We start from the raw sequence: 25411 nt of genomic DNA, 5'->3' as shown, positions 1-25411 counted from the left end.
CTGAAAGAAATGGAAACAAAGCAGTGGTTAAATCCACGTTTTTAAAAGAAGCAGAAGGAATCGAAAAGAGCGGTGTTAAAAGGTTCGGTCCATTTTCTCCTGTGTTGACAGAAAGGGCAGAGAAGTGCTCACAATGCAGACTGCACTCTGTGACCAGGGCTTTAATAACTCTTCATTTTGCAGGATTTGACTAAAATATTCCTCCAGTCAGTAACGTGAAAAGTTGGAACAATCGCTGAATATCCATTACCTCAGAAACAATGCTTAACACCAGTTTGAGACAGACATATTGGGTGGTGGGTTTAGGAAATGCTTTCAAAAATCTGAAACTGAATAAAACACAGTTCAAGTTCTCTCAGCTTGAGACTTTTGAATGTTTGACGAGGTGCGTTTGACATTTAATCATCCTTCAATATTTGCTCCACAAATTCAAAAATGAAAAGAGTATCATAAGATAAACATTCAAATGATGAAGCCTTTACAAAACCAGATAATATTTACTCAACTCTGGCTTTGAAATGCACCTAAATTCTAGTCGCTCCACACACTTTTGCTTCTGTCAAACATCCTTTTTTGATTCTCTGCTTGCAGATCCTAAGAAAAAAACAGATCTTAAGTATTTTGTTGAAATTGAACTAACAGATCTACAATTACTTTCTCCGCCCAGGGTCAAGTTGGCTTGGATATCTTTAGTCCCTTAAGAAATAAATAAAAAACCTGATGTCTGCATTTGCAAACTGCAATTAAATGACAATGTGAAATACATAAGTGTGGCAAAAAGAAAATACATAAATACAATCTTGTTTCTACAATCCAGCTTTTCCATGAAAAGACCGCTTAGATTCTCATAACGGAGGTTTTATTTCCTCTTCTCTCCTCGATGCCATTGTGTTAAGAACCTTGTTGCATTTCCCAAACCGTCCCATTATTCATTTTTACTCACTGTCGTATCTGCAGGGGATTTTTTTTCTCTTCTTCTTCTCTGTTAATACCAGCAGAGTACTCAGAAGCATCCATGCTGTGAAAACACCGGATTAACATCAATATGGAAAGAGATTCTAGTACATTAGATCATCTAATGATCTGATATGAAACCCCATCAGTCCCTTCCACTGCCGAGTTCATTTACGCATGCTTTCCTGCTGCACACGTCTCAGTGACTTTCAAATCTTCCCAACAGGTTGCAGGTGGCGAATAGTTTGTTAAAGATCTGATTAAGTCTAACAGTCGCATCTTAGTGTGTTGCTTATGTCAGGCTTTATTTGCGCTGGGGCCAACGAGACACTTCACGACGCAATAAAAGCTGTCTCACTTGAGCGAATGTGATGAAGCTGGATCTAATTTTCCGACATCTCCTCGCTGACTCGAAGATCCTCATAAAGACGACTACAGACGAGTCTCCCGTGGATTCTCCCTGCAACGCACCAAGGGAAATTGCCCCATTCCATGTAAACGAGCAGAATTAGGTGTTTGTTAACGAGTTTTCTGCTATAAGTCACAAATTCTCCCGGGCTTTTACTGGCTAGGCTACAAAATGTGAACATAAACACACATTTTCTGCTATACTCATAAGCGTGTTATGGTTATCTAGTGTTCCCTAAGAGAGATTTAGATGAGATTTATCCTGAAATACTGAGGAAAATGTTGCTCTCCTGCAACGCAGGAACCATCTCTTAGCAGTTTGTTTTGCACAGGCAAGAAGTCACTACTGTGTCATAAGAAGTCACTACTGTGTCATCTCTTATGTTAACTATGAGCATCTCTTACAAATGTGTCTGTATTAAAATATAAACAGTTGTCTGGAAGAGGGGGACCGCAACAATAAGCAGAGCCGAGGCAAAAGACAAAACCAGTTCAGGAACGCAAGGAGGCTGGAGCGGCCAACACATTTATTATGCGTGTTTGCTAACGGGAAGTAGCGTGTTTTTTTTCATTAACTGGGCTTACATGGAAGTGTTCTTATTAAAGATATTCACAGTAACCTCTGTGTAATTTTCACTGTGGCAATACTGAGAACAATATTTTAATCAGGAGTCAATTAATAATCATTCAGAGAAATCTCAAGATTCAAATCCGTGTTTTAGATTGTTAGCATAAACTTTTATACTCACTGGGAGTCTCAGAAATCACGGCAGCCTCATCTCGTCCCTTCCTCACTTCACTGTCTTGTGAGAAAACCCGTCATGATTAGGTTTATTTCATGTTTTTTTGTTTGTTTGGACTGATAGAGAGAGAGAGAGAGAGAGAGAGAGAGAGAGAGAGAGAGAGAGAGAGAGAGAGAGAGAGAGAAGACAAGAAAAAAATAACTAAATATCTTTTGTTTTCTTTTGCTGTGTTGAATAAGAAAAGAAAACTGAAACAGAAAAAAGTTTTCACTAAGTTTTCAAGGCCTACGCCAAAAATAAGACAAAAAAAAAATCACTTTTCTTTTCTAATATTGTAGAAATGAAAGAAATTTATGTTTTTGTAATCAAAAAGAAAATTGGATGTTTTTTTTTTTTTTTTTAAAGCTCCCCCTTAGGGAAGAAATGTTTCATCACCCCAAAACTTTGAAATATTTTCATCTACAATGTTGTCAATTTTGCTTTTATGTAACTTATAAAGTCAAGAGAAGTAGACGGTTTGGTCGGAGAGAAACTGGGTCTTCAAAAAATGAAGATGAAACAAATCCTCCTGTTGCCTTTTAGGGCGCCTGAACTGTTTCCAATCTGCATTCTTTCAGTGTTGCTTCCTGTCATTCTCTGACACTACACCGCTCCCCTCTCAGCTGTTTATTATTCATTATTTAACCTCGTCACTCCAGCTGTAACACTCACAGAGAAAATATGCTTCCTGGTTCCCTTTGTAGATTGCAGAAAACCTCCTTACTGTCCCCCCATGCTGCCCACCTTCTGCCGTTTGCTGTTTCTTTCCATGTTGCTGTTGTTTTTACTATTCACCAGTTTGAATTTATTCCTCATCTTGACCTTTGGGTAATAGATTTAATGGGGTGCTGCATATTTGCTGGCTTGTAGTTATTAAAAATAAAACACTTTTCCACATGAATCCTACCTGCCTACGACCTAAAAAGCGATTTGACAGATGCAATTAAAATGCATCACATTAAGCTGCTGCACATCAACTATCTATTGTGAACAGACTTTACTTTTGTTCAAGAAAGAAATAGCACAATATAACTAGAAGAATTAAGACATAAAGGCCGGTCTATGTTTGACAGCACAGGTACACCTACAGAGATGAAAAACTGAAAGAAAGTCGTTCAGCCAAGCTGTATAATTTATGTTTGTTTGCTTTTGTTCTGCTTAAATTTGCATTACATTTCAGCAAATGCGTTCTGCTGCCAATTAGCAGTGCGTGCGCGTAGGCAGGCCTGACACAGCCAGAAAAATGGATATACAAAAACATGTTTTTTTTTGTTTTTTTTTTTAATCTATAAGAAGCTGAGCGACCCTGTAATGACTTTTTTGTCAAATTAATTAGATGCACAAGGGTGCAGACTGAAATCCAACTCATGAAATTACACCGTAACACTTCACTGGGTTTAAAATGAATTTCCTACTCTACAGCAATTAATTGATAAGTAAGAAGCGTTGGAAAGAAATACAATGAATTGATGTCTTGTTAGCAACCAGTCAGGAAACATGGATTATATAACACTTCAATGTATCGACAAAGCAACGGCAGCCGACCTTTTGACTGAAAACTAAAGCAGGTTTGTCATTATAAATGTACCTGTTTATTTTCCATATTCTTTCAAAGAAGACCAAAGATCAAAACAAACCTCCTCACTGACATTAACTGGGAGTTAAAGATACTAGTCTTAAGAATGAAGTGCTTTATGCAAATCAATTGTGATAACTAATGATTGGACAGCATAGATAACATATTTTGTCACTAAGCTGAGTTTCTATGTAGCTGAATGGTAAACAGCATGGAGACATTTAAATGTTTCTGTATTTTAATGCTGATATCTCTCCAATGAATCATTGGAATCACTGGGAGGAAATCCCCAGGCCCTTCTCCTTATTTCAATGATTTTGAGAGGATTAAAATACTCACAATTGCCAAGAGTGACAAAAAAAATAGTTTTATGACACTAGATCCACTAGTAGTTGTGGAGGTAAGAAACCCCAGTCTTTCACAAATAGCTAAAATCCACAAATACTTGAGATCCTCCTCCTAAAAATGCTTAGAACTGCTTATTTTAATAGTACAGATATATCTCAATATGCATCAATACACGCAGTGGAAACCGTCTAAACACTGCAGCAGAACGTCTGCAGTCTTCCTTATTTCTGCTCTTTGGGAAACAGCCAATCAACACCAAGGAAAATGAGTGGAGCTCCTGGATTGGCTGCTTGGCAAACCAGCCGGCAGAGAGTCAAACAGCATTGCTTCGAGGGATTTCAGCTTCCAAAACTGCTTTTTGTTTGGAATATTTTGGAAAATACACAAACAGGTGGATTTTGTGCAAATAATTACATTCCAGAGAAAAATCTATGAATATAATAATCTATATTTGTACAGCACTTTGAACTCCTTCTAGTATGAAGGGTGCTTTATATATAAAATTGACTGCTTGATTGATATGATGCTCCGATTATAGATTTGTTCATTATTTAAGGGTGTTTCATTCTCATTAGTTGCCTAATAATACTCAGGCTCCTGCAAAGTTAGCACAGCAAATAAAAAGATACAGTAGCTACTAAGTCTAAGACTTCAAACAAGTCAATTTTTAAATTAAAATACATAACGTTGTTATGCAACTAGCCCACTAATAGCTCATTGCTAATGACAGTCAATAAAGCTATTTCCTATGGGTTTTAGTTGCCTGGCGTTTGTTTGACGCATCATAAAAATCGCTGACTGGAATTAAGAGGTCAGCTACGGGGCAACATCAGAGCTGGAACAATCTGCCATTTGGAAACAGGTCTGCACCAAGTCGTCAGTCTTCAGCGGCAAACTTTAAGAAACGCCAAAACTGAAACCCCCACACTTTGTGGTGAACAGTTTAGAACAGAAACAGCTTCCTTTGTATGGATTTTATAACATGGCAACTAAATAAAATGTATCATTTCCCCGGCGCCTCTCTGGTGACGCTGGCTTGTGTGTTTTTGTAGCCCTGAGTGTGATTCATGGGTTGCAGCTGCTGCCGGGTGCAGATAAAACCATTAAGCTCCGGCTCCAGAAACAAGCTGCTCACATCGGTATGCGTCTGGATCGGAGGCGTACAGTAACACTGTCCATGCACTCTGTGACAGACAACATGATGGACGCCGGGTTGCAGCGTGCGACTGCGTAAATGTGTTCCTGTGGGGGAAGTGGGAAGGACATGCAGCTCTCCAAGTGTTTATGCTCTCTGGAGGTTGTAATAGAAGAGGATTTCTCTCATGATGCGAGAAACATATGTAACAACGTCAATAAATGTGTATGCTCAGATTTATTAGGCCTGTTTAAACACACAGTTATGAGGCTTTTTTAAAAAAATATGCAATAAAGGCGCATCTTCATAAATTAGTAAGACGTCAAAAGTTGATGTAGTGCAGTGATATAATGATGTTCACATACACTGCAAGGAAACACAATATTTTTTTATCAATTACCATCTTTAAATCAAGCTGAATATTTTCTGAGGTCAATTACGACTCTCAAAGTTATACTTGTATTGACTAAATACTCGATTAATGAAACAGTTTTACTAGTTTTTCCACTCAAGTTCTCATTAAGAGATGAGGCTCAGCCTCTCTGATTGGTCCAGTCGGCAGTCTTGATCGCGTTGGCATCTCATTCTTTATGAAAAATGTTCTAATTTTCTGACAAACTGAATTTTGAATTTTTTTCTGTAATCTGTGTTGTAATCTTCAAAATCAAAAGAAATATATGTGAGTGCGTAATGAAAGAATTGGTTTTGCTTTTTGAATTTCATCCTGAAAATAAAAAACACTGAATATTAACATTGAATATTAAACTGGTCTTGATCAATGAATGCTGTATCTGAAGGTCCATAGAGAAGGATTTTCCCCCTATATTTGTCTTTATAAACGTATTTTACTTCTGTTTTTAGTAGATTCGACACTAGTTTAAAATTTCAACCTCATTTAAGAAAACCGGCGAGTAAAAATTCACTGACAACTTTTATTAGCAGCCATGGTTCAGTATAACCTTGCTCGTCTAATAATAATAATAATAATAATAATAATAATAATAATAATAATAATAATAATGACACATTTATTTGTTAGTCTTTCCAAGGACAATGCAAAACAAATACAAGAATTCACTAAAAGCAAGAACCTATGTAGAAGAAATTTTTTTATATAAATTTTATATTAAAAAATTATTATAAGTTATAATTGTATCAGCAGCTGAATCACTTGTTCATGGTCGCAGCTTTTTATTTATTTTGTACCGCTGCAAACTTTCACACCAATCAGGGCATTTTCAAACTCGCACATGGGAGTCCCATAAAGTATTGTCCACTTTCTTCCATAATGGTAAAACTTTGCTACACCACATTACAGAATCGTACTCGTCATCAGATTCCTACTAACAAAATCATGAGTTATGCATGAGGCAGAAGGTAGGCATTTCTAAAATTCACTTAGGAACCAAACTAAAATACTTGTTGTTACCCAGAAACACATTCAGGAAGAACAGAAAAATGTTTTAATGCAACGAAGTGATGAAGAGCCTTAAGCAACACCACAGCACTAACTAAAGTATCTCAACCCTCAACTGTCTGGGCTTCCTGTATGAAAAATAATGCAAAAATGTAAAATTCATGAAGATCTCAGAATAGAGCCAATACTCTGCCATAGCTTATGTTGATGCGCTGTCTGCCGTATCTCACAGCTTCACCAGGCACTGCTAGTTTGCTGGAATCCCTCGGCTGACTCTGGACTCCCTGGACAGGTTATTAGATCTTCGATGGCCAGGAAGAGGCTGGAGATTCCCTCGAACAAAGCCGGAGGAAGTTGGTGGAGGACAGAAATCAACAGGTATTGGTGGCAGGGCCACAAATCTGGTCCGCTTTGTTCATACTATCTAACGTCCAAAACACGACTGCCTGATTTCCCTAATTTTGGGAGCTCTTTGATCGGCCGATACTTCTATGTGGAGCTGATTTTATCCCCTGAGCTTATCTACCAAAGGTCTAAAAATCAGCAGCTGTTCCCTGGTGCTCTGCTGTGAGAGACCTTTGACAGACCGACCAACAAACCCGGTCATGTCTGCACGTAACCACCCTTTTCTTGCTATATTTAGCGACATTTCAGACGAAAAAATCTGTATCAACCAATATCGGAATCGGCAGGTCAATCGGTGATCGGCCAGAAAACTCCAACCGGTGCACTCCAAGCACAAAGGGATCATTCTGGTAGCTGCATGCCGTTCTGGTACTTGCAGAACAGTTGTGTGCTGACTTTGCAACACATCAAAAAACGCAAAATAGCTTCACATAATCAAGGCGGTAAAGAAGAATTAGTAGTACTAATCTAGAATATCATCAGAATTTATGCAGAAATCACAGGAGAGAGATTCATCCATCATGTCGTTGGGGTAAAATAAACTTCACTTCCCAGAGATCCCAATGGATCGATGCACAAGCCTCTTAACTGTCACCCTAAAAACACTTACATGCAAATCAATGGATCCATGACGACGCCGATGTTCTCATGGGGTTTAAATTAGACAACAGGGTTATTGGAGTTGGCCAGATATCTGCATGGAGCTAATTTAGAAAAAACAAAAGATGGATGAAATTCTAGTGGCTCACACATCTTTTGTTACCAAAGTAAAAATAAAAATAAAAAGTATAATCAAATGCGTTGTAGCAGTGACACGTCTCAAAGTTGCATGATTTGAAAAGCCGTGCCCCAGAGGAATCCCGATCAGACGGACGAACCAACTCAGTTAATTTAAAGGAGCAGCTCACGTTTGCTAAAGCAGAAACCAATCTCCCATCGTGCCCATTTAATCTGTAAAAGAAAAGAGGAATCCTTTTGACGTAGAATACATGATAAAACTCCAAATTCAAAGCAAGCGAAATGTTTGAGGCAGCTTGACCAGCTTCCTCAAACCACAATCTAGATTGTAAATCTAGCCTCAGAGATTTATTGCATCCTCATAAAGACTCTACTGTCAAAAAAAAAAGCCCTGCAGACTCATTGTTTTAATTTGCTTCGGTCTGCGTCAGTCAGAAGACAGGCGCACTGAGCCTTACTTCAACACACAAGCTCAGAGTCGGAGCTCCAGAAGACAGGAGGCAAAAATTACACCTGCGATACGGACAGAAGGCGTTTAATGAAGTGAATCAAGCATGACGTCTTGGGGCCTGATTTGTAAAGAATCCGAATAAGGAGAACCAAATTGCATGAGCTAACAAAAAAAAACAAAAAAAAAAAAAAACACGATGCTACAAAGATTACAAATGATTGCATGCCCCAAAGTGGTGCAGGCCGCCCTCTTTAAGTAAGGGTGCTGCATGTGCAACTGGCTGTCGTCATGGAGAGTCTGAGAGCAGAGTGGCCATGACAACCATTATGCTGGATAATAATAATAATAATATATTTCATTCAATTGTGTTTATAAAAATACCAAAAACATTTAAAGATTGCTGAAAAAACAAAGTTTTACTGTAATTCCATCGGCCCATTCTTACCTCAAAGCTTACTGTGATCATTTAGTACAGGCAAACCTCTAGTCTATAACGACCATAGTGGTCAATTATTAACAAAATATGAAGACGGTGAGTTTGACGTTTCACGTTGCTTCACTTCTATATTCCACTTACAGGGAGAAAAAAACCCAGACTTGTCAGCCGTGACAAGTCTGTCAATTAATCTCTTACATTTAAACTGATACAATGAGAAGAAGTTTGTGTGTTTTAATCATAATTTCTCTGCTCATTCATTAAATCGCTGTTTTCGCTTTGAAGCTCCACGAGGAACAAAAATATTCTCTGACAGAAGATCAGATTTGGACAAGATGCATTGTCGGCGTTGTCACAGAGCATGTGCCATGAATCATAGATGCATCAAACTGACAGAACCGGGATTAATAATTATACATCTGAAATAAAGCAGATGGAGGATTGTCAGGTCGAAATGGTGCCAGATCTGCAGCAGGAACAAAGTGATAGACACACAAAGGACTTCACACCCATCTGTACGCCACAAGAAAAAGATTGTAAAAATAGGATTTTAAATTTTAGCAGTGCTGCTTTGCAGCAAGAAGGTCCTGGGTCCTAGAAGTCCTCCTTGTGCTGGTGTGGATTTTCTCCATCGGCTCCGACTTCCTCTCAAAGTCAAAAACACACGATTATGCTAATTTGTCAAGCTAAATTGGCCCCGTAAGGAACTGTGTGCATGCATGGATGGATCGATACCAGTGTGCAAAGAAGTCTTAGTATCAGATTCCATCTTGAAATCTTATTTCATTTTTTTTTTTAGTCTAACTCAAAAACTGTTTATTTTTATTATTAATTATTATTACTAATTATTATTATAATATTTTGCACTTTATTTGGGGAAAAATGCACAAAATCATGTTAGTATGTTATTGGAGTATTTTGTAGATAACTTTGTCCATATTCTGTCCTAAATTTGAATAAAATAATTCAAAGACAGAAAAAAAAAAAACACAAAAACACCTTAAAGCCAGAACTTTGACGATGTATGAAACTTATATAAAAAGTCTCAATACACGCCTTGCATGTACTTAGTATCAGATCAGTACCTAAATCTGCAATATCACACACTTCTATTAGATAGATAGATGGATGTTAACTGTCTCCTCTGTCGCTCTGTTGAATCGAACCACCAATATGTCTGAGCATTTTTTTTCCACCTAAACCATTAATTACCTAAAAATAAAACCCTTCTTTAAGAATCAGACTTTGGCAACTTTTATTTTTTCCCACCCATTTTGACTTGCAACTCAAAATTTGAAATGTATTTGACAAAGATAAGCACCCGGAGCCTCCGGCTTGACAACAATCAACGCTCCGTCCTGCCGGCTCAGGCAACGTGAAACGGTGAAACAGCCACAGGACGTAACACAAACATTGATCTAAATGCAATGACTCAATGATTTCTTCTTCTGCGGACCTGTCATGTGATCACTGACAGAGACGCTTCATGAACACATGCATCAGCATTGAGAGGCGACACACTGGAGCGATGCTGATCCCTTCACACTGCAAGCGATGAGTTGAGATCAATATCTTTGAAAAATAAGATGAATGAAGGGTTAGAAACTCAACACTTGTTCAGAAGTGAACAACTTTTTCTTTTCTTTTTTTCTGACCCAGAGAGTAGAGGGTTTTGTGTAGAAAAAATTAAAAACCTGGAGTAGGAAGGTTATGAGAGCACAAACTTCATGGCAAATGCTTTTTAGAAGGTTTATGGGAAAAAAGCACTTGAAGGAATAAAAGACTACGTTAGAGTACAACTGTCCAATTTCAACCGTAATAGCCTCTGTCCTTTTAATCACCCCTGAAAAAGATTACCTTCTGTGGAAATGAAAGCGGCGTATGAGGTCGACTCCAGATGCTCTGCTTGTTGCCTAGGAACGCTGCTTTTAATGGACAAAAGACCTGAGGGTCAGAGTCCCTTTGGTCCGTCACCCCTCTCAGACTGCAGTAACAAACAACTACAAGATGTTTCAACAAACTAAAAGCTTTGACCCTTCTGTTTGTTACAACCACAAGCTTTTTGCGTCATGCACTATATCAAAGCAAAGTAGAGCACAATTTATAAAGTGGAAGGAGAATGATTGAAAATGTTTTGCAAATTGAAATCTGAAAAGTGTGGTGTGCATTTTTATTTATTGTTCTTTAATCTGATATCCTATAACTAAATCTTCCAGAAATGATCCAATTAGTACCCCTTGTGTTTAACTTAATGGCGCTACAGCTCCAGCTTTTCTCTGAATGCCTCAGAGGTTTTTCGGAGAACATTAATGAACAAAGAGGATCATGTAAGCCACCAAAAAAAAAGAGAAAAACAGTGAACAGGTCAGGAAAAAGGATGTTAGGTTTAAACAGCGTCCCCAGGCCTCGATGAATTGAGAACAGTTCAATTCATCACCTGAAAATAGAAAAAAAAGTCCCAATTAATGTTTGCTACAAGCTACAGGGTGTAGAGACGATATGGGAAGCTGTTCAGAGATAACAGGAAGATGGTCAAACGCAGGCTAATCCAGGAGGAGAACATGTGGAGGCTGCAAAGGACTTGGGACGGGGGGAGAGGATTTTATATCAGTCAATATTGATAATTATTAATAGTTTTTTTTTGTTTGTTTTAAATATCTGAAATGCTGTCAAACAGTGGATAAAACATGGACTTTTCCTGTTTTATCTACTGTTTCCGCTCGAGTTGTTGTACTCATTTTCTTCTTTCTCTTCACACCGTTGTTTTATATTTTTAAGCAGTTATGAGGTAAGGGGGCAAAACCGAAAAAACAGCTGCTGCGCAAGTTACCCAAAAGGGTTTTTGGCTGGGTAACCAAAGAACGAGTGAGTTGCTGGGTAACCAAAGAGTAGGAGACTTAGTCGATGCCACCCACCTTGCTTAGCTAGCTCTGAGAGGTCTTTCCTCTGCCTACATCCCCCAGAATGCTGTGTGGCTCCAGATCGGAGTTAAGTGAAATGACTCAAAATTCAATCTTGTGATTCTACAAAGTGTTGACCAACTGGGCCTGAATACAAATGCGTGCCTTACTTTGTCAGATTTTTATATGCAGAGAATTCAAAGCCATGTGCCTCTCTGTTCATGTGACGACTGTGAACTGCTTTGTGTGGGGCTATCGTGTAAATCGCTAATGAAAGGTACATGGACGTTTGCTGCAGTGGCAGGAGAAAAATGTTAAAAGGCTCAAGGAGTTTGACTACGTTTGCAAGACGCAGCACTTTGATTGCTCACGTTTGACCTTTCAAAAGGACTCGGCGGCTGAGTAAATCGCCCCTCCGGTTGGTTATTTAAAATGTCAGCCTTGATGTAAAAAAAGTGCATGTTTTACAGTTCCTATTGTGGAATATGAAGAGCAGGAGCAGAGCGAATCAGTCAGTAAATGACAGACAGATAAAAGAGCTAAGAATGTCCATCAAACATAAAATGATTCTGTTCTTTCCTGTTTAATTATTCATCACTCCTTCGCTCTCACTCTCTCTCAGCGCAGTCTTGACTCTTGCTCCATTTCTCCATTTTTTTTGTCTGTAACTTGACAGAAGACCTGCTGAAATAAACAGACAGAGCTCTTAATTCTCCAAGGCCCAGTGGCACTGAAAACCTCATCGCTCATAAACACAGAGAGGGAGGGCAGAAAGATTAGCTTCTATAATTGTCATAAACTCTGACTCCGTTTTGCTAAATTTTAAACAGAAACAAAAACACAACATTGAGCTGGATTCTAAGGGTTCCTTCACTGGCAGCTCTTAAATGCGCACGTTAGTCCCTCACGTGTTTGTCTTGACACATCTGTGCCAAATGAGCTTCCAACAAGATAATTAAGGTAGAAAATCTGAATGCGAGCGGCAATTATGGAGCCGTTATCTGGCTTACCAGCTACTGTTTGCGCTGCACGTGCTTGAGCTACAGAGCCGGGGTCAGAGTGGCTTGTCGTCGTCACCGGGAGTCGGGAATTTTATTACGCGCCGTCGCAGGTTCAACGCCGCTTTCAGCAAAGACATCCATCATCACCCGTGGAAACGCAAAGCAATCAGAGCCGTTTCCCATTCATGACAGAGAGGAGCAGAAATGAATTCAGTGATCCTGATGATTTGCTTCGACATCATGCTCACACACTGAGCCCTAATCTGCATTAATTAGCTCCAAGGCGTCCTCTTTCGTCCCATTTCCTGTTAATTGCAGCGATGTGTCTGAAACCGTTTCAAAAGCTGAAGTTGGTGTATTATGTAATAATCCCCTCATTTAAAACACTGCAAACGTGTCCAAATCTCTCCATTGCTGCTTCCTGCAGAGAGTCTCCGTCCGTCAAGAAACAACACCACGGGCGGCTTGTGCAAGCTGATGGTCTGACTTTTAATTCTGTTTAAAAATGAAGTGTTCGCTCACGGTTAGGTTGGTGGGAAACTCCATGTAAAACCTCTGGTGTGTTGGTAACCTTGGCAGCCTTAAAGCTCCAGGTGGAAAACAGATCTATGCTGTGAGAAGGTGGCATTTAACAAACACGTTGCTAATGTAAATTATGTTTCTACTGAAGAAGAATCATTTGCAATGTGTTTTTTTTTTTTTTTTTTTTATCCAACCTTTAATTTGAGTCTATATATTGAGTGTGAAGAAATGACTGTTTTCCTCAAAATCTCCGGTGGCACAATTGTTAGCATCTCTGCTGTCATAATATATATAATATGTATAAGTTTAAATTTTCCAGCTTTACATGTTTACGTTTGTGACAGTAGGACAGACAAAGGCATGTCCTGGGCTGGAATCACTGCTACCCTCTACTAACTATGCTCAAAGTAATCGGTTTCTGTGTCACGTCATATTTGGACCCACCAGGAAAGAGAAAGCTTCGAAAAGTATAATTAGATGTTCTGAGAAACTCCACAAGCTCAGGTAAAACTTAACAAGATACGGCAAAAAAAAAAAAAAAGATTGTAGTACAGGAGTTTTGTTCCCTCACTTCTGAATAAATGTCGACCAAATGCAAACACATTCGTCTGAGTACAACATCCTTAATGAATGAGCCTATCACTCAATAACTGAAAACGAATAGAAACTGGACGTAAAATGAAACAATGACATGTGAACTGATTTTTGTTTGTCAAACTGGAGCCTGTCCTGCGAGTTAATTAGTGTCCCTCAAGTGTTTACATAATCATCCATTTGCCACCACATAGTCAAATCACAGCTAAGGACAAGGACAGGATGAAAAGTTTTAATTTTGCCTGAAGGAAAAGGCAAACAAACACAGTTTCAGGCATGAGTGCCTTTTGTGTTTGGGAAATGGGCAGATAGGAGAGGCCTTGATCTGAAATGTGCTGCTGCAGACAGACAAACAGATCCATCCCCACCGCCACCGACCCCTGCAGCGGCAACAGAGCTGTTGGTTTTTTGTTTTTTTTATTTTTAATCGAGATATGTTCATAAACCAGAACAACAGCCCCGAAGCTTCAACTATTTAGGAAGATAACTGGGACAAAATACCAGTATGTTTGCCAGTAGCAACACAAGGGCAAGAATCCAACAACAGCCCAAAATAACGATAAGCCTTAATGTATCCTCCTCTGTCTCATTAGGTTGTTTCTTTTAGCCTGACCATTTAAAAAAAAACAAAAAAAAAACATTTTGCTCTTATGTTTGCAATAACATCTGCAAGAGAGCCTTTAAAGCAACTATTGAAAACAGACAACACCTACAAGGATTGATGATCTTATCAATTAAAAAACATCAATAAACTCTGAGTCTTTTTTTGTTTTTAGTCATTAAAACATATTATATGAAGCCAAATTTTGATTGTCAGTTTTGTTGTGCCTAATTAATACCTTTGCGCTTTCCTCAGAAACTATATGATCCAAATGTACAAATCTACTAAAATACCCCTTATGTATTATACTGTCAAGAAAACAAAAAAAAAACAGATGATCACAGATGGCTAATGTGTAAAATTGTGATACAGTAAAACAGGAAAAAAAAGGTCGAATTTGCCTTTTGTTTGTTTGATTTGTTAGAAAATCAAACTAAATGACTCACGTTTGAAAGAGTAGAATTTTCCAACTTATCCGATTTTTATTCTTTTGCGTCAGAGTGCAAGTGAATGGAAATAGTGACACAAACGTGACAAAAATAAGTCCACTAAGGTAAATTAAGCATTCAGTTTGAGTTGAAATATGTAAAAAGAATAATCCTTAAAAATTCAGGAGTGCGATATTGGTGTCACGCTGTTGTGGAAATTTCATGACATAACAGGAAAACTGTGAAGACGAAGGGCCACGCTTTCTGCTTTTATCCAATATGAACCTTTGATTCTTTTGAAATAGCCACTAGAGTCTCTTTTCATGTGGTTATTTGTAAATAATGCAGTCAGTTTTTTTAGAATTTGCAGTCAGAAACAGCAGGTGGACAGACATCTGAGCATTTTCTCTTCTTTTGAAAACTTTTCAGCCACACCCATGCAAAAAGCCCACGGGAGGAAATCTAAAGATGGGAAAACATCCATCAAACACCTGACAGAGGAAAGAAGAGAGACGATTTCCTGCAGCTGATTACCAGCTGTTAAGCCACATTTACCAATCTGTGCTTTCTTTCCAGGGATTTGAAGCAACAGTGGGAACAAATTGAGCTTTTATTGGAGGTTGTGGACGCAAAGTGCCCACAAATCCAATTCAAAGTTGTTGTTTTTTTTTCTTTTGCTAAGCTGCTTGTTGTTTATTTCCAGTTCATCTTTGCACTGTCTCACCATCAGTGTCAGAAGTTTTTTTTTTTTATTATTTTACTTTACCATGTCAATTTTAATCCATCTCCCAGCTACTCAGAATAACTTATTTTAGTTGTTCCAAGACGACATCTCAGACATTTCAGCTACATGTCTGAGGATATTAAAGGGACTCCTTCCATCGCTCTCTTCATGTGTTGTTTTATATTTATTCTACTTGCATTTTCTTTCTTAAGTGAACTGTTTTCAGGTGTCCCCAGCATTTAAATGTTCTATATTAATAAAATTTATTGACTTATTCCTCATCGAATGGTTAGATACTGAAAAAAAGCTGCAGCTGCAAAAAAACCAAAACAATAAAAATCCATATGAATCCAGACCAGAAGGCGCTTATTAGATTTTCTTCTTTCAATATGCATTTCAGAGACGCTGCAGCTGCTGGTAGAGACCGACTCATGCTGCTGGATGGGCCGTGGAGGAAGGAGATTTGGGAGAAGTGGCGGACTCATTTTGCTCATCGTCTGGCTCCGCAAAACACCTCCCAGTGTTTCCATGGCAACAGGAAGCAATCTGCTCTGGCGGCAGAGGAAGCGTATTCCTTACGGAGCTCAAACTCCCTTCTGCTCAACCAGAATTTATTTTTTTTATTTTTTTATTTTTTTTTTCCAGTTGGGCGTGCAGCTCTCTGCTCATCTCTGTTTGTGCAGCAAAAGTTTGCAGAGGGCAGGAGAGGAATCGCAAAGACAGAGAGAGATAAAAAAAAAAAGAAAAAAAGTGAGGGACAGAAGAGAGAGAGATGCTTAATGGTTTTCAGACTGTAAAAAACAAGAATAAAAAATAAAATAAAATAAAAAACTACCATCAACTGTCTCGGTTTAATCTGGCCAAACTTTGTTCAAGGGCGCATCCATAAAACGGAGAAGGAGAGCTCAAGACAACAGCAAAACATCCATTTACTGCTTGTCATCGTCAAAATGGCAGGTCACTTTCACTCTGCCAACAAGAGGAAGAGAAAAGACGAACGCAAAGCTGCAGTAGAGAACAATGACATTGTTTACAGGCCTAATGGATTGTGGTTTGAGCTTTTACCTGCGTTGTAATTCCCTTAAAGCCTAATTAGTGTAGCGAGTTGCAAACGAGCAAGAAAAACTGAGCAGACCCAGATCTGTCCTGGACTGTTACTGGTTTGTTGTTTTTTCCAAGGATGAATTTATGAATATTTGAATAATGCCACTCTTTATATTTCAAGCTGTTTGCATCTCGGTGGCTGCAGAAATCTAATCATTAAAAACAATGAAGGTGCCTAACTCACATTTCAATGAATTTCACTTCCATCTCAGCTGTGTTCCCACTTTGAAACCAGCAGCAGGGCAGATGAGTTGTGATCAATTAGTTTATGGTAGACAACATCTGGCACCATGTATTTCTTCTTTTTTTTTTAAACATCCTTGAAACCTAGGTGCAGTTTTTATTTCCTATAAAACTGCACCTAGAACAGTTTAAAATAGAAAAAAAGAACACAGATTTGATCAAAATTCAAAACTACCGTAAATCCAATTTTTCATCTCAATTGCAGCCAATAGTTTTCTTTATAAGATATTTGAAAATCGGCTGTTGTCTGAGGCACCAGCCAAGGGATTCATCAGCTGCATAAAATGTGCTTCAGATAGGCTGAGATGAAATATGGAGACTATTATTTGGATTTCGTTGAATGCAAAAAAGACAGACATCTTTCTGAAAAGGTGGTTATTTTTATCATTACAAGGAGAGAAAAAAAGAAACAAAAACAAAGACCCAGGTTTTTCCTGTAAGTCAGCTGAAAGAAAATGTTGCCAGTTTAAAGTTAAAGGGCCAGTAACTCCACTGACCCTTTAGCTGCAGAAAAGAGGAGATTGTCCAAAGGTGGCAGGTGGTCAGAAACTTTCATCCACTGGCAGGTTGGTCATAATTTAACCAAAAAATATATAAATAATCTGTGTTGATCGTGAGCAACAATCGGTTGATTTTCTTGAAGGACAGTGGGTTAGTCCAATGAAACGCCCCGCGCCTCTATCCTGGCAGGAAATGTGTGAGAAAAAAGGCTGAAAGGTCTACAAGCCAATTCAGCTAAATGTGTCACACTAACTAATACATCTTCCACTGCAGCAGCAGCTGCTTCCAGATTCGTCAGAGGAGATGTGACCCAGGGACAGACTGAGGAAGAGGTCCGATTAGCGTCTGTCAGCCTGGTAAGAAGTAGCCAAAGTGTTCATGAAGAAGAACGTTTCACAGAGGGAGAACAGAGGGCTTGTGGGCTGGTGTGTGGGTACTTGTTTCTTAGGACCATTTCTGGTGTATTTACTAAACTTCTGAAAACTGATGGGTCTTAAGGAGACCGAAGTCCCAATATGGTGGAACCCCTTACTTAGGATGAGGGGTTAGTTTTGGAGGTCAGGTGTGAATTATGTTTTGGTTAAGGTTGGGAATAAACTCGTAATGTTTGGAGTTAAGGAAAATGTATGGTTAAGACATAAATGGAGTTACTAATGGATGTCAATACAAAGTCCTAATATGGATAGAAATTCAAACTTGCGTGTGTGAGTCTGTGTGTGTTTGTATGTGAGAGACAAAGGAGGGTGGGGAGGAAAGGTTAGCATCATGAATCCTTGCTCTCGGTCAAAAACACAGATGCAGACTCGTTGCCATAGCAACTGGCAACAACGCCCCTAAAAAAACACTGAAATATTTCCCACCCAACGAGCAGAACCTTCAGCCTGTTGCAGTAGCATGATTTTAGGCTTAATGTTTATTTTGCGATTGTTAATAAGTGACTGCTGTGGCAAGAGGACAAATCTATAAATATATATCGCTGCACTTGACTTCAGAGCTTCCGAGCATTTGAATGGGAAACTGCGAAAATCCAGCGATTTTGATGAAAAAAATAATCGGAGTTGGTTAAGCTAAATGAAAAATAGATACCTTATAGTACAAACCACAGGGTGAAAATAGCAATAGAAATTGTTTTATCATATTTTTCCATTATCACAGGTGAGGCTCTGCCTCATTTGCCTCCCCCGACTGCCCTATATATATATATATATATATATATATATATATGTCTACGGTTATGTAGGATTTTTGTGCAAGATTACAGTTTTGTGCACAAACTGTGTGTTTGTGTAACTTTATAGCTTTTGTTTTGCTCTGAGGAGACTTGGTGTCCAACTTGGTGTCATTTTAGCTTGACATAAAGTTACAGTTTTCAGATTATTACAAGCTGAATTAATAGCTTATAGTTATTATCATACAGTATTAGTGAAACATTGCCTTGCTGAAATGGACGACTTATCATTATTAGCCATAGAACTAATCTCAGTGAAATTTTGTTTTTCATAATTTAAGGAGCCATTTTGATGAGGAGCTCTTTATTTTACATATCTTACTTTAGGCATAATTCAATGGTATATTTCATAAAATAGTGAAAAGGCAGTCTCTTCGATATCCACTTTTACTTGAAGATGGGTAATTGTTACACTGTGGCCTTCTCGCCCAAGATGGAGGACTCTGAGCAGCGAAAGAACGCAGAATGTTTTTAACATGGTTCCTCTCTTCCTTGAAGGCTGCTGCACTTTATTTTATCTTCTGAAACAACACAGCACACACACATATGACCTCTGGTGTATCGCGTGCCTTTGCATATCATAAAATTAATCGCAGCCAAAAAAACCTCGAGGCCATTTCTTCGGTCCCAGTCCACCCACAGCAAGACATGATGGCAGCAGCCTACGAGGTTTCAATTTCAACAGCAAAGCAGAGACTAATGACAAAAAGGCCCCATGCTCTCCTAGTCGTACATCACTGTGCCTGAAAGTACAAGAAATTTCCAACTACCCAAAGAGTGATGAATGGCAGTGGCTTAGTGGTGCTCATAGGCTGCTGTGCTGCCTCTGGCACCGGGAATCTGTAGTGTGTGTGTGTGTGTGTGTGTGAGTGTGTGTGTGTGGCGAGTAAAACTGACTCAACCATTGGTTAAAAAACAAAAATCAAGTCATCTGTTTGAAGGCACTGACCTTGGTCAAAGAGGACATCCTGTAAAAAGTTAGAGCGGCTTTCATAATCACCTGACTTGAACTCTGTTGAAAATCTCTGGTGAGAGTCGAAAAAGAAACATGCAAACTCAAAAGAAAAAATAAAATATCAATATCAAACCAACTGACATTTTGTGTTAAATGTTGAAAGTAACTACCTGTAGTTTTAGTCTGGATGATTTGTTTTGTTACAAACAGCTGCCAGTTTGTAGATTTTTGCCATTTAACCTAATTTCCGCATGAAAGTTGAATAATTTTGGGCGCAGAATCCCACAGAGATAAATGGATCAATATCTCGATAAGACGTCAATCGGTTAAAAAACAAACCCCAAGAAGATAAATAAATGGGCTCATAACTCTCTTCCTTGTTTGTACTTTACCACCAGATGGAATTAAGCTCTTGTTTGATAACACAGCAAGCCTTCTGCCTGACTGCTGCTTGCCGCCTCTAAAAGATCAACAAGAATCTCTCTCTTGAGGTTTTCTGCACATGAGAGCAGAAAGTCTTTACCCTTTATCTCAATTCTCCTCACATAATCCTTGCAAAAACTCTATGATGATCATTCGGCCTTTAAGTGTTCTCCAGTGGCCAGTTCTTCTGGGAACATTTCCCTGCTGTTCCCTCTACCAATGTAACACCAGAAAGAGCTTCACCAGGTGCATCTCGCTAACACAAATTTCAGCTTTCCTTATCTAATTAGACCCACTGTATCGGTGAAATTGATTCCAGACGAATTATGCTGTGAGAACCTTTGATGTTTGAGGAGAGCAGCAAATTTCTACCGTGGGAGAAGCAGAAGTTGACATTCAGATAAGACTCTCCAAAGCTGGCATTTCTTTACGCACAACTTCAAAATGTCAATTAATAGCATGTGGATCACAATGGGCTGTTTGTGCGTAAAATTGAATTAAAATAAAGGAGTAAATATAGTGAACGTAATGCAGCTATTAATGGCTCCTTCATTAGAAACTGAAAGTTTCCCAGTCTTGTGCGTAAAATCTTAAAATTGCGAAGCTGAGCCGGGAGAAGCACGTGGCCATCTCTTGCTTATTTAAACGCATTTTTCAACTATTTATGGGCTTTTCTCCGACGTGCGTGTACTGCAAGCGCCGAGTCCAGAGACACGGGGGCGGTGGGGGGGCTTTACAGAGGCTCTACGGTAGATCATGGTTTCATTCCGCGCCAACACGGGAGTAATGCGATTTCCCCAGCTCGGTTATTGCGCTGTGGATCAAAGACGCGCATCAAGAGACATAATTTTATACTGTAAAGAGGTAAAAAGAAAAGTGTGTTCGTTCCTTTACAGTTGCGTTGGGTTGTCGCCTTTTGCGCGCTGGAGGGGAGGCTATAGACGCATTTTACGCACGAACAGCAGCCCAGCTGGAAACTGCGTGTCCATTAGACACACGCGCAAACACAAATGCGCACACTTATTTGTCCAGCAGCAACAGGCTGGAAGAGTTTTAAAGCCTCAACAAAGCTTGGAATCGGCACAAAAAGGCCACCAAGATGTATCTTTGTTTTCTCTCTCTACTTTTAAAAATTGCTCTTACCTCACAATGATGTACATGACCAGCACGTTTCCCACCAGCCCCACCATGCAAACTATGGAGTAAACGGCTGTGATAATGATAGCGATGATGACCGGGTTGGCGTCTCCGTCCAGGCTCCGGGGCACACCGTCGTTCCCGCTCCCGTCGCCGCCGCATCGCATCTCTGCGAAGCTGCTGTTGTCGGTGAAGTTCCGGCAGATGCTGCTGTTCTGACCGATAAACGGGAGCTGGCTTTGGAGGTCTGAGCTGTTAGCGGCGCTCTCCATGGCCCTTTGCCCCTCTGCGGACTCGGAGGCTGCGTGATAAGCCTGGCTGGGTGTTTGTTTGTGCCGTGTGGTGCGCCCCGCACGCAGGACGAGTCTGAGCCGCGCCGCGACGTGCTGTAGAAATGCGCTTGTGGGGGTATAGAGGGGGAGAGTTCACTGACGACCCTCTCGTGGCACTGTCACGCCGTTTGGGAGCAGACAGCAAGCGTGGAAGTGAATAAATTTTCGCTCTTCCTTTATTTTTCCAAACGCCGCGTCTCTCCGTATCACCCCCCTCCGTTCATGTCTCTCTTGTAGCTCACAAATCAGCATTTCATTGGTTCCACCTCTCTCTTCCCGAACGTCTTTTCTTACTTTCTCCTCTCACTGTGCTTGCATCCCACCTTCTCTCTTTTCTACTTTCTACTCAGATCATGTTTTTTTTTTCCTTTCTAAAGATTTTACCTTGATTTCCAAACTTCATTATAGCTTTCAATAAGCCTGTTTGGAGGTTGATCGCAACTCGGAATATTTTCAAAGAGTTATTTTACTTCAGGTAGTTAGTTCAGAAAGTGAAACATGTGGCATAGATTCACTAAACTGAAATGCATTTTACTTACTTTTTATTGTTGTGGCTACTGAACAACCAAATTCAGCTTCTAGTGAAATTAACATGATCACACAAAGCCAACAAAAAAAATCTATATTTAAAATTAAAAATTTACTCATTTTGGACCTTCATTGGTATGACTTTCTGGTTCGGTGCAGCATGGCATGGAGGCGATCCACGTTTATCACTGAATGGAAAACAAGACTGCCTTGTAATATTAGCTTGTGTGTCTATTATCTTGCTCTTGGCAGTATTCCACAGATTATCAATGGAGTTTAGATCAGGCCAGTTTATGACACAATGGTCACTAGAGCACATATTGAAACAAATTCACAGCAATGCGGCAAGAATACATTCCAATCAGTACAAAACGTTACTTCATTCTATCCTATGCAGACACTCTGTCTGCACTGATGAAAATTAAGTTAGTTTGTCACACTAAATCCTGAGTCACTGCCACCACAGGGCAGACCCAGCTATTTTCTGAGAAATTAAGTACATCTAACGTTATATTGATATAGAAGAAACACGGTGTTGTTGGTCAAGACAGAACGGCAATATTTTTAAACTTCTACTCTTGAACATGTTGTTTTGCAAATGTTCTAAGACGTTTTGAGGAGTCCTCTTTGGTGGTAGGCCCTTGTGTTTCGTTTGTGCGCTTCATGCACCATGTAAATCTAAAAGGTTTAAAAGATTCTTGCTGGCATGAACCACTGTAATATTTTTAAGCTCAAAATCAATTTGGGATCAAGGAATCGTCTGCTTTTCATCCTGACCCTCCTCAGACTATGTCTGCTGGAGTGAGGTCGCCTTTGCTCTTAACCTTTCATCTGAATCCCACTTTTAAAAATCAAAGACGTCACTTCAAGAACAGATCAGTCAGTCTGCCGTATTTTAATCCAGTTTTAAGAGTCTGTCCACTTATCAAGCTGTAGAAACAATAAAAGAAATACTTCATAATGACGACACTTTTTTTTTTTACTGGGTATTCAAATAGCTCCAAATAATTTAATTAGATTTTTTTTTTATAGTTTTTGTATCACGTTGTCCTTTACACCAACGCTCTTTGGCATCTAAAACTGTTTTTCAAATTGGCACATACTACCAACAGAAACAGGATTTAAATCTCAAGAAGGACAAATCATTCTTGATAACCCTTCCTTCATTACTAAATAGTTGTTTATCCACATATTTCTTTTTTCACCTTTTCAAATGTCTTTTTTCTTTCTCTCCTGTTTCTATCATGATCACTTGAATCCAAATAAGATCATTTATGTTTAGATTTAGTCAAATGCCATCATCAGAATCATACAGTTTCATTTCATTTCCTTCATTCATTCAATAAAAATGAGCCAATTTACATAAAATATATTGATCAACTTTCCAGTTATTATGAATCAAAGCAACTATCAAGAAGTAGGTTTCTAGCATGGATTTAAAAGTCCTTAATTATGGCCAAAAATCTTAGCTATGAATATTAGATAAAACCTAAATGTACATTTTGATGAAACCTTGGTTATTTCTTCTTTACATTTTTTTTATTTTACCTGTCAACCATAGAGGCAGTAAAAAAAATAGACGAGGAGAAAAAAATTCAAATCACACACATAAATATTAAAACATTAATTTCATGCTTGTATTGACCTTTTGATTATGTACCACTCTGAAGGAAGTTTGCATGATGAGTTTGAAGACCCATAATGGATAATCCTTAAAATGTCTTTAAGTTTAATGAAGTAACGAACATTACTTGATTATCCAGACACTCTCTCAGCGAGGTCATGAAAATGTGGACCAACAGGAGTCTCAGCAGCAGGCAAAGCAACAGAAGTCTTTCATACTTCACAGCAACGTTGCTTAAAATTCTTCATAACGTCTGTACAAATATTAAAGATGATGTCAACTGTATGACTTGAACTTGAAACTATTTTATCCACAATTCTCCATTTCAACACAAATAAAATATGTTGACATTGACGCAGTGCAACGTTGCAGGTGTGGTTGGTTGGGAAAGGACTTGGACAGGGAGCTCCAAACTTAGAGGCCATCTTGCAGAATCCACTGCTGGTCCAAATCAAAATGCGGACAAGGTGACGTAAAGATTAAAGATCGGTGTTTTCCTATTTCTTTCACCTCAGGAAGGCTGCTTGGCAGACACCACTGCGATCCAATGAATATGCATGGACTTAACTCCAAGGCTAAAGTTGTTTCAGAAAGAGGAAACCGTTTTAAGTATTGGTTTCTTTAAGACCGTGATGATGACCACCTCAAACATGAGCTCTATGAGGCAACAAAAGGGGCTGAGAGAAAGGCACAGCACGGGACTGAATCATCCTTTAAAGGGGATTTTACAACTCTCCTTGAACTGCTCTGTAAAAATGAAAAAAGAAGAAGTTTTTCATCAGCTTTCTTGTGTAAGATAGCGATGGTGTTGCCAGTGAGCAGGCTGAGTTGTGAGCGCAGCTTCTCAGTCCTTCGGCTCATAAAAAAATCATAAGCACACGACAATGAATGATGACATGCCCAGCAACAATGGAGCGCTTATTGTTAGGAGGAGGACAAGGTGACTGAACTGGGATGAGTTCGTTCCAACACTTTACCCAGCGGTAACACATCGCTGTCACAATCCTTTACGTATGGAGGTAGCGTGCAGAAACACGTCTTGTAACTCTTGTTTCCTGTAGTTCTCACATTAAAAGAACATGTGCCGCAGTCTAGTTCTGTGCCGCACAAAGAGACTGCAATTTATTAATAAATCTATTTACATGCAGGAGGCGTCCGATGCTGTCCACCACTTTTAAATCCCACACAGTTAAACGTGAAATATTTAGCTGAATAAATATTTGCAACTTAGTCACAAGGCTACACTTGATTGCAGGCCATTTAAAAACAAATGTTCATCCTTCTGCTGTCTGTGTCTCCACCTGTGCACCCCAGGGACAAATCAGCAGGCAGAGTGTCCAACCATATCATTGTTGGGACAACGCTGTGACATTTCAGTGGAAGTTGCAAAGTTTATCTGGCAGTGGCTTGTATTTTCACTGGAACACCTGTGACAGGCTGGATAATGTGATGTTGAAATTTTAAATGCTGCAGTGCTAAATATGCAGAAAGGTAATGTGCCTTATTCTGCAAATGGGATTCTTCTACTGAATGCCATTGAAATAAAATGAATCACCAAAGAGGAATGTGGATAAGACAAAAGCGATGGGTTTGTTTTTTCTGTTTTTTCTCACACTCAAAAACTATCAGAGATCCCTCTGTTGCTTACCACTGCTCAAGGTGGCCCAAATTGACTTTGTCAGTACTTATAAATATGTTGGCTTTATTTTAGTTAAAGAGATTTCTTTTAAAAATCACCTTGCTAATTTGATATGAACGTTGAAAATGAAGATTATTATCGTAACAGATCCTGCGTCTCTCTCAAAGCTAGAAGAAAATAAATTCTCCAGTTGTCCACGTTCTTACCACTCCTGGATTATGGAGATGTTTCATACATCAATGCTTCCACCAAATGTCTCCAGTCATTGAATCATTGC

The 25411-nt window shown here is 39.1% G+C and overlaps 1 protein-coding gene across 1 annotated transcript in view; it reads right to left on the bottom strand.

Annotated features, from left to right (window-relative positions):
- Positions 1 to 22061, bottom strand: part of oprm1 (opioid receptor, mu 1) — a 34357-nt gene extending 12296 nt beyond the window's left edge. The window contains exon 1 of the mRNA XM_044135648.1: positions 21018 to 22061. Within this exon, the coding sequence (XP_043991583.1) occupies positions 21018 to 21283 (266 nt within the window). The 5' untranslated portion in view covers positions 21284 to 22061. The remainder of the gene's footprint in view (positions 1 to 21017) is intronic.
- Between the last annotated feature and the right edge of the window lie 3350 nt (positions 22062 to 25411).

The sequence above is a fragment of the Gambusia affinis genome, linkage group LG13 (assembly GCF_019740435.1).
Source record: "Gambusia affinis linkage group LG13, SWU_Gaff_1.0, whole genome shotgun sequence".
In the NCBI taxonomy this organism is placed as follows: Eukaryota; Metazoa; Chordata; class Actinopteri; order Cyprinodontiformes; family Poeciliidae; genus Gambusia; species Gambusia affinis.
This window is presented reverse-complemented; position numbering and strand designations above follow the sequence as displayed.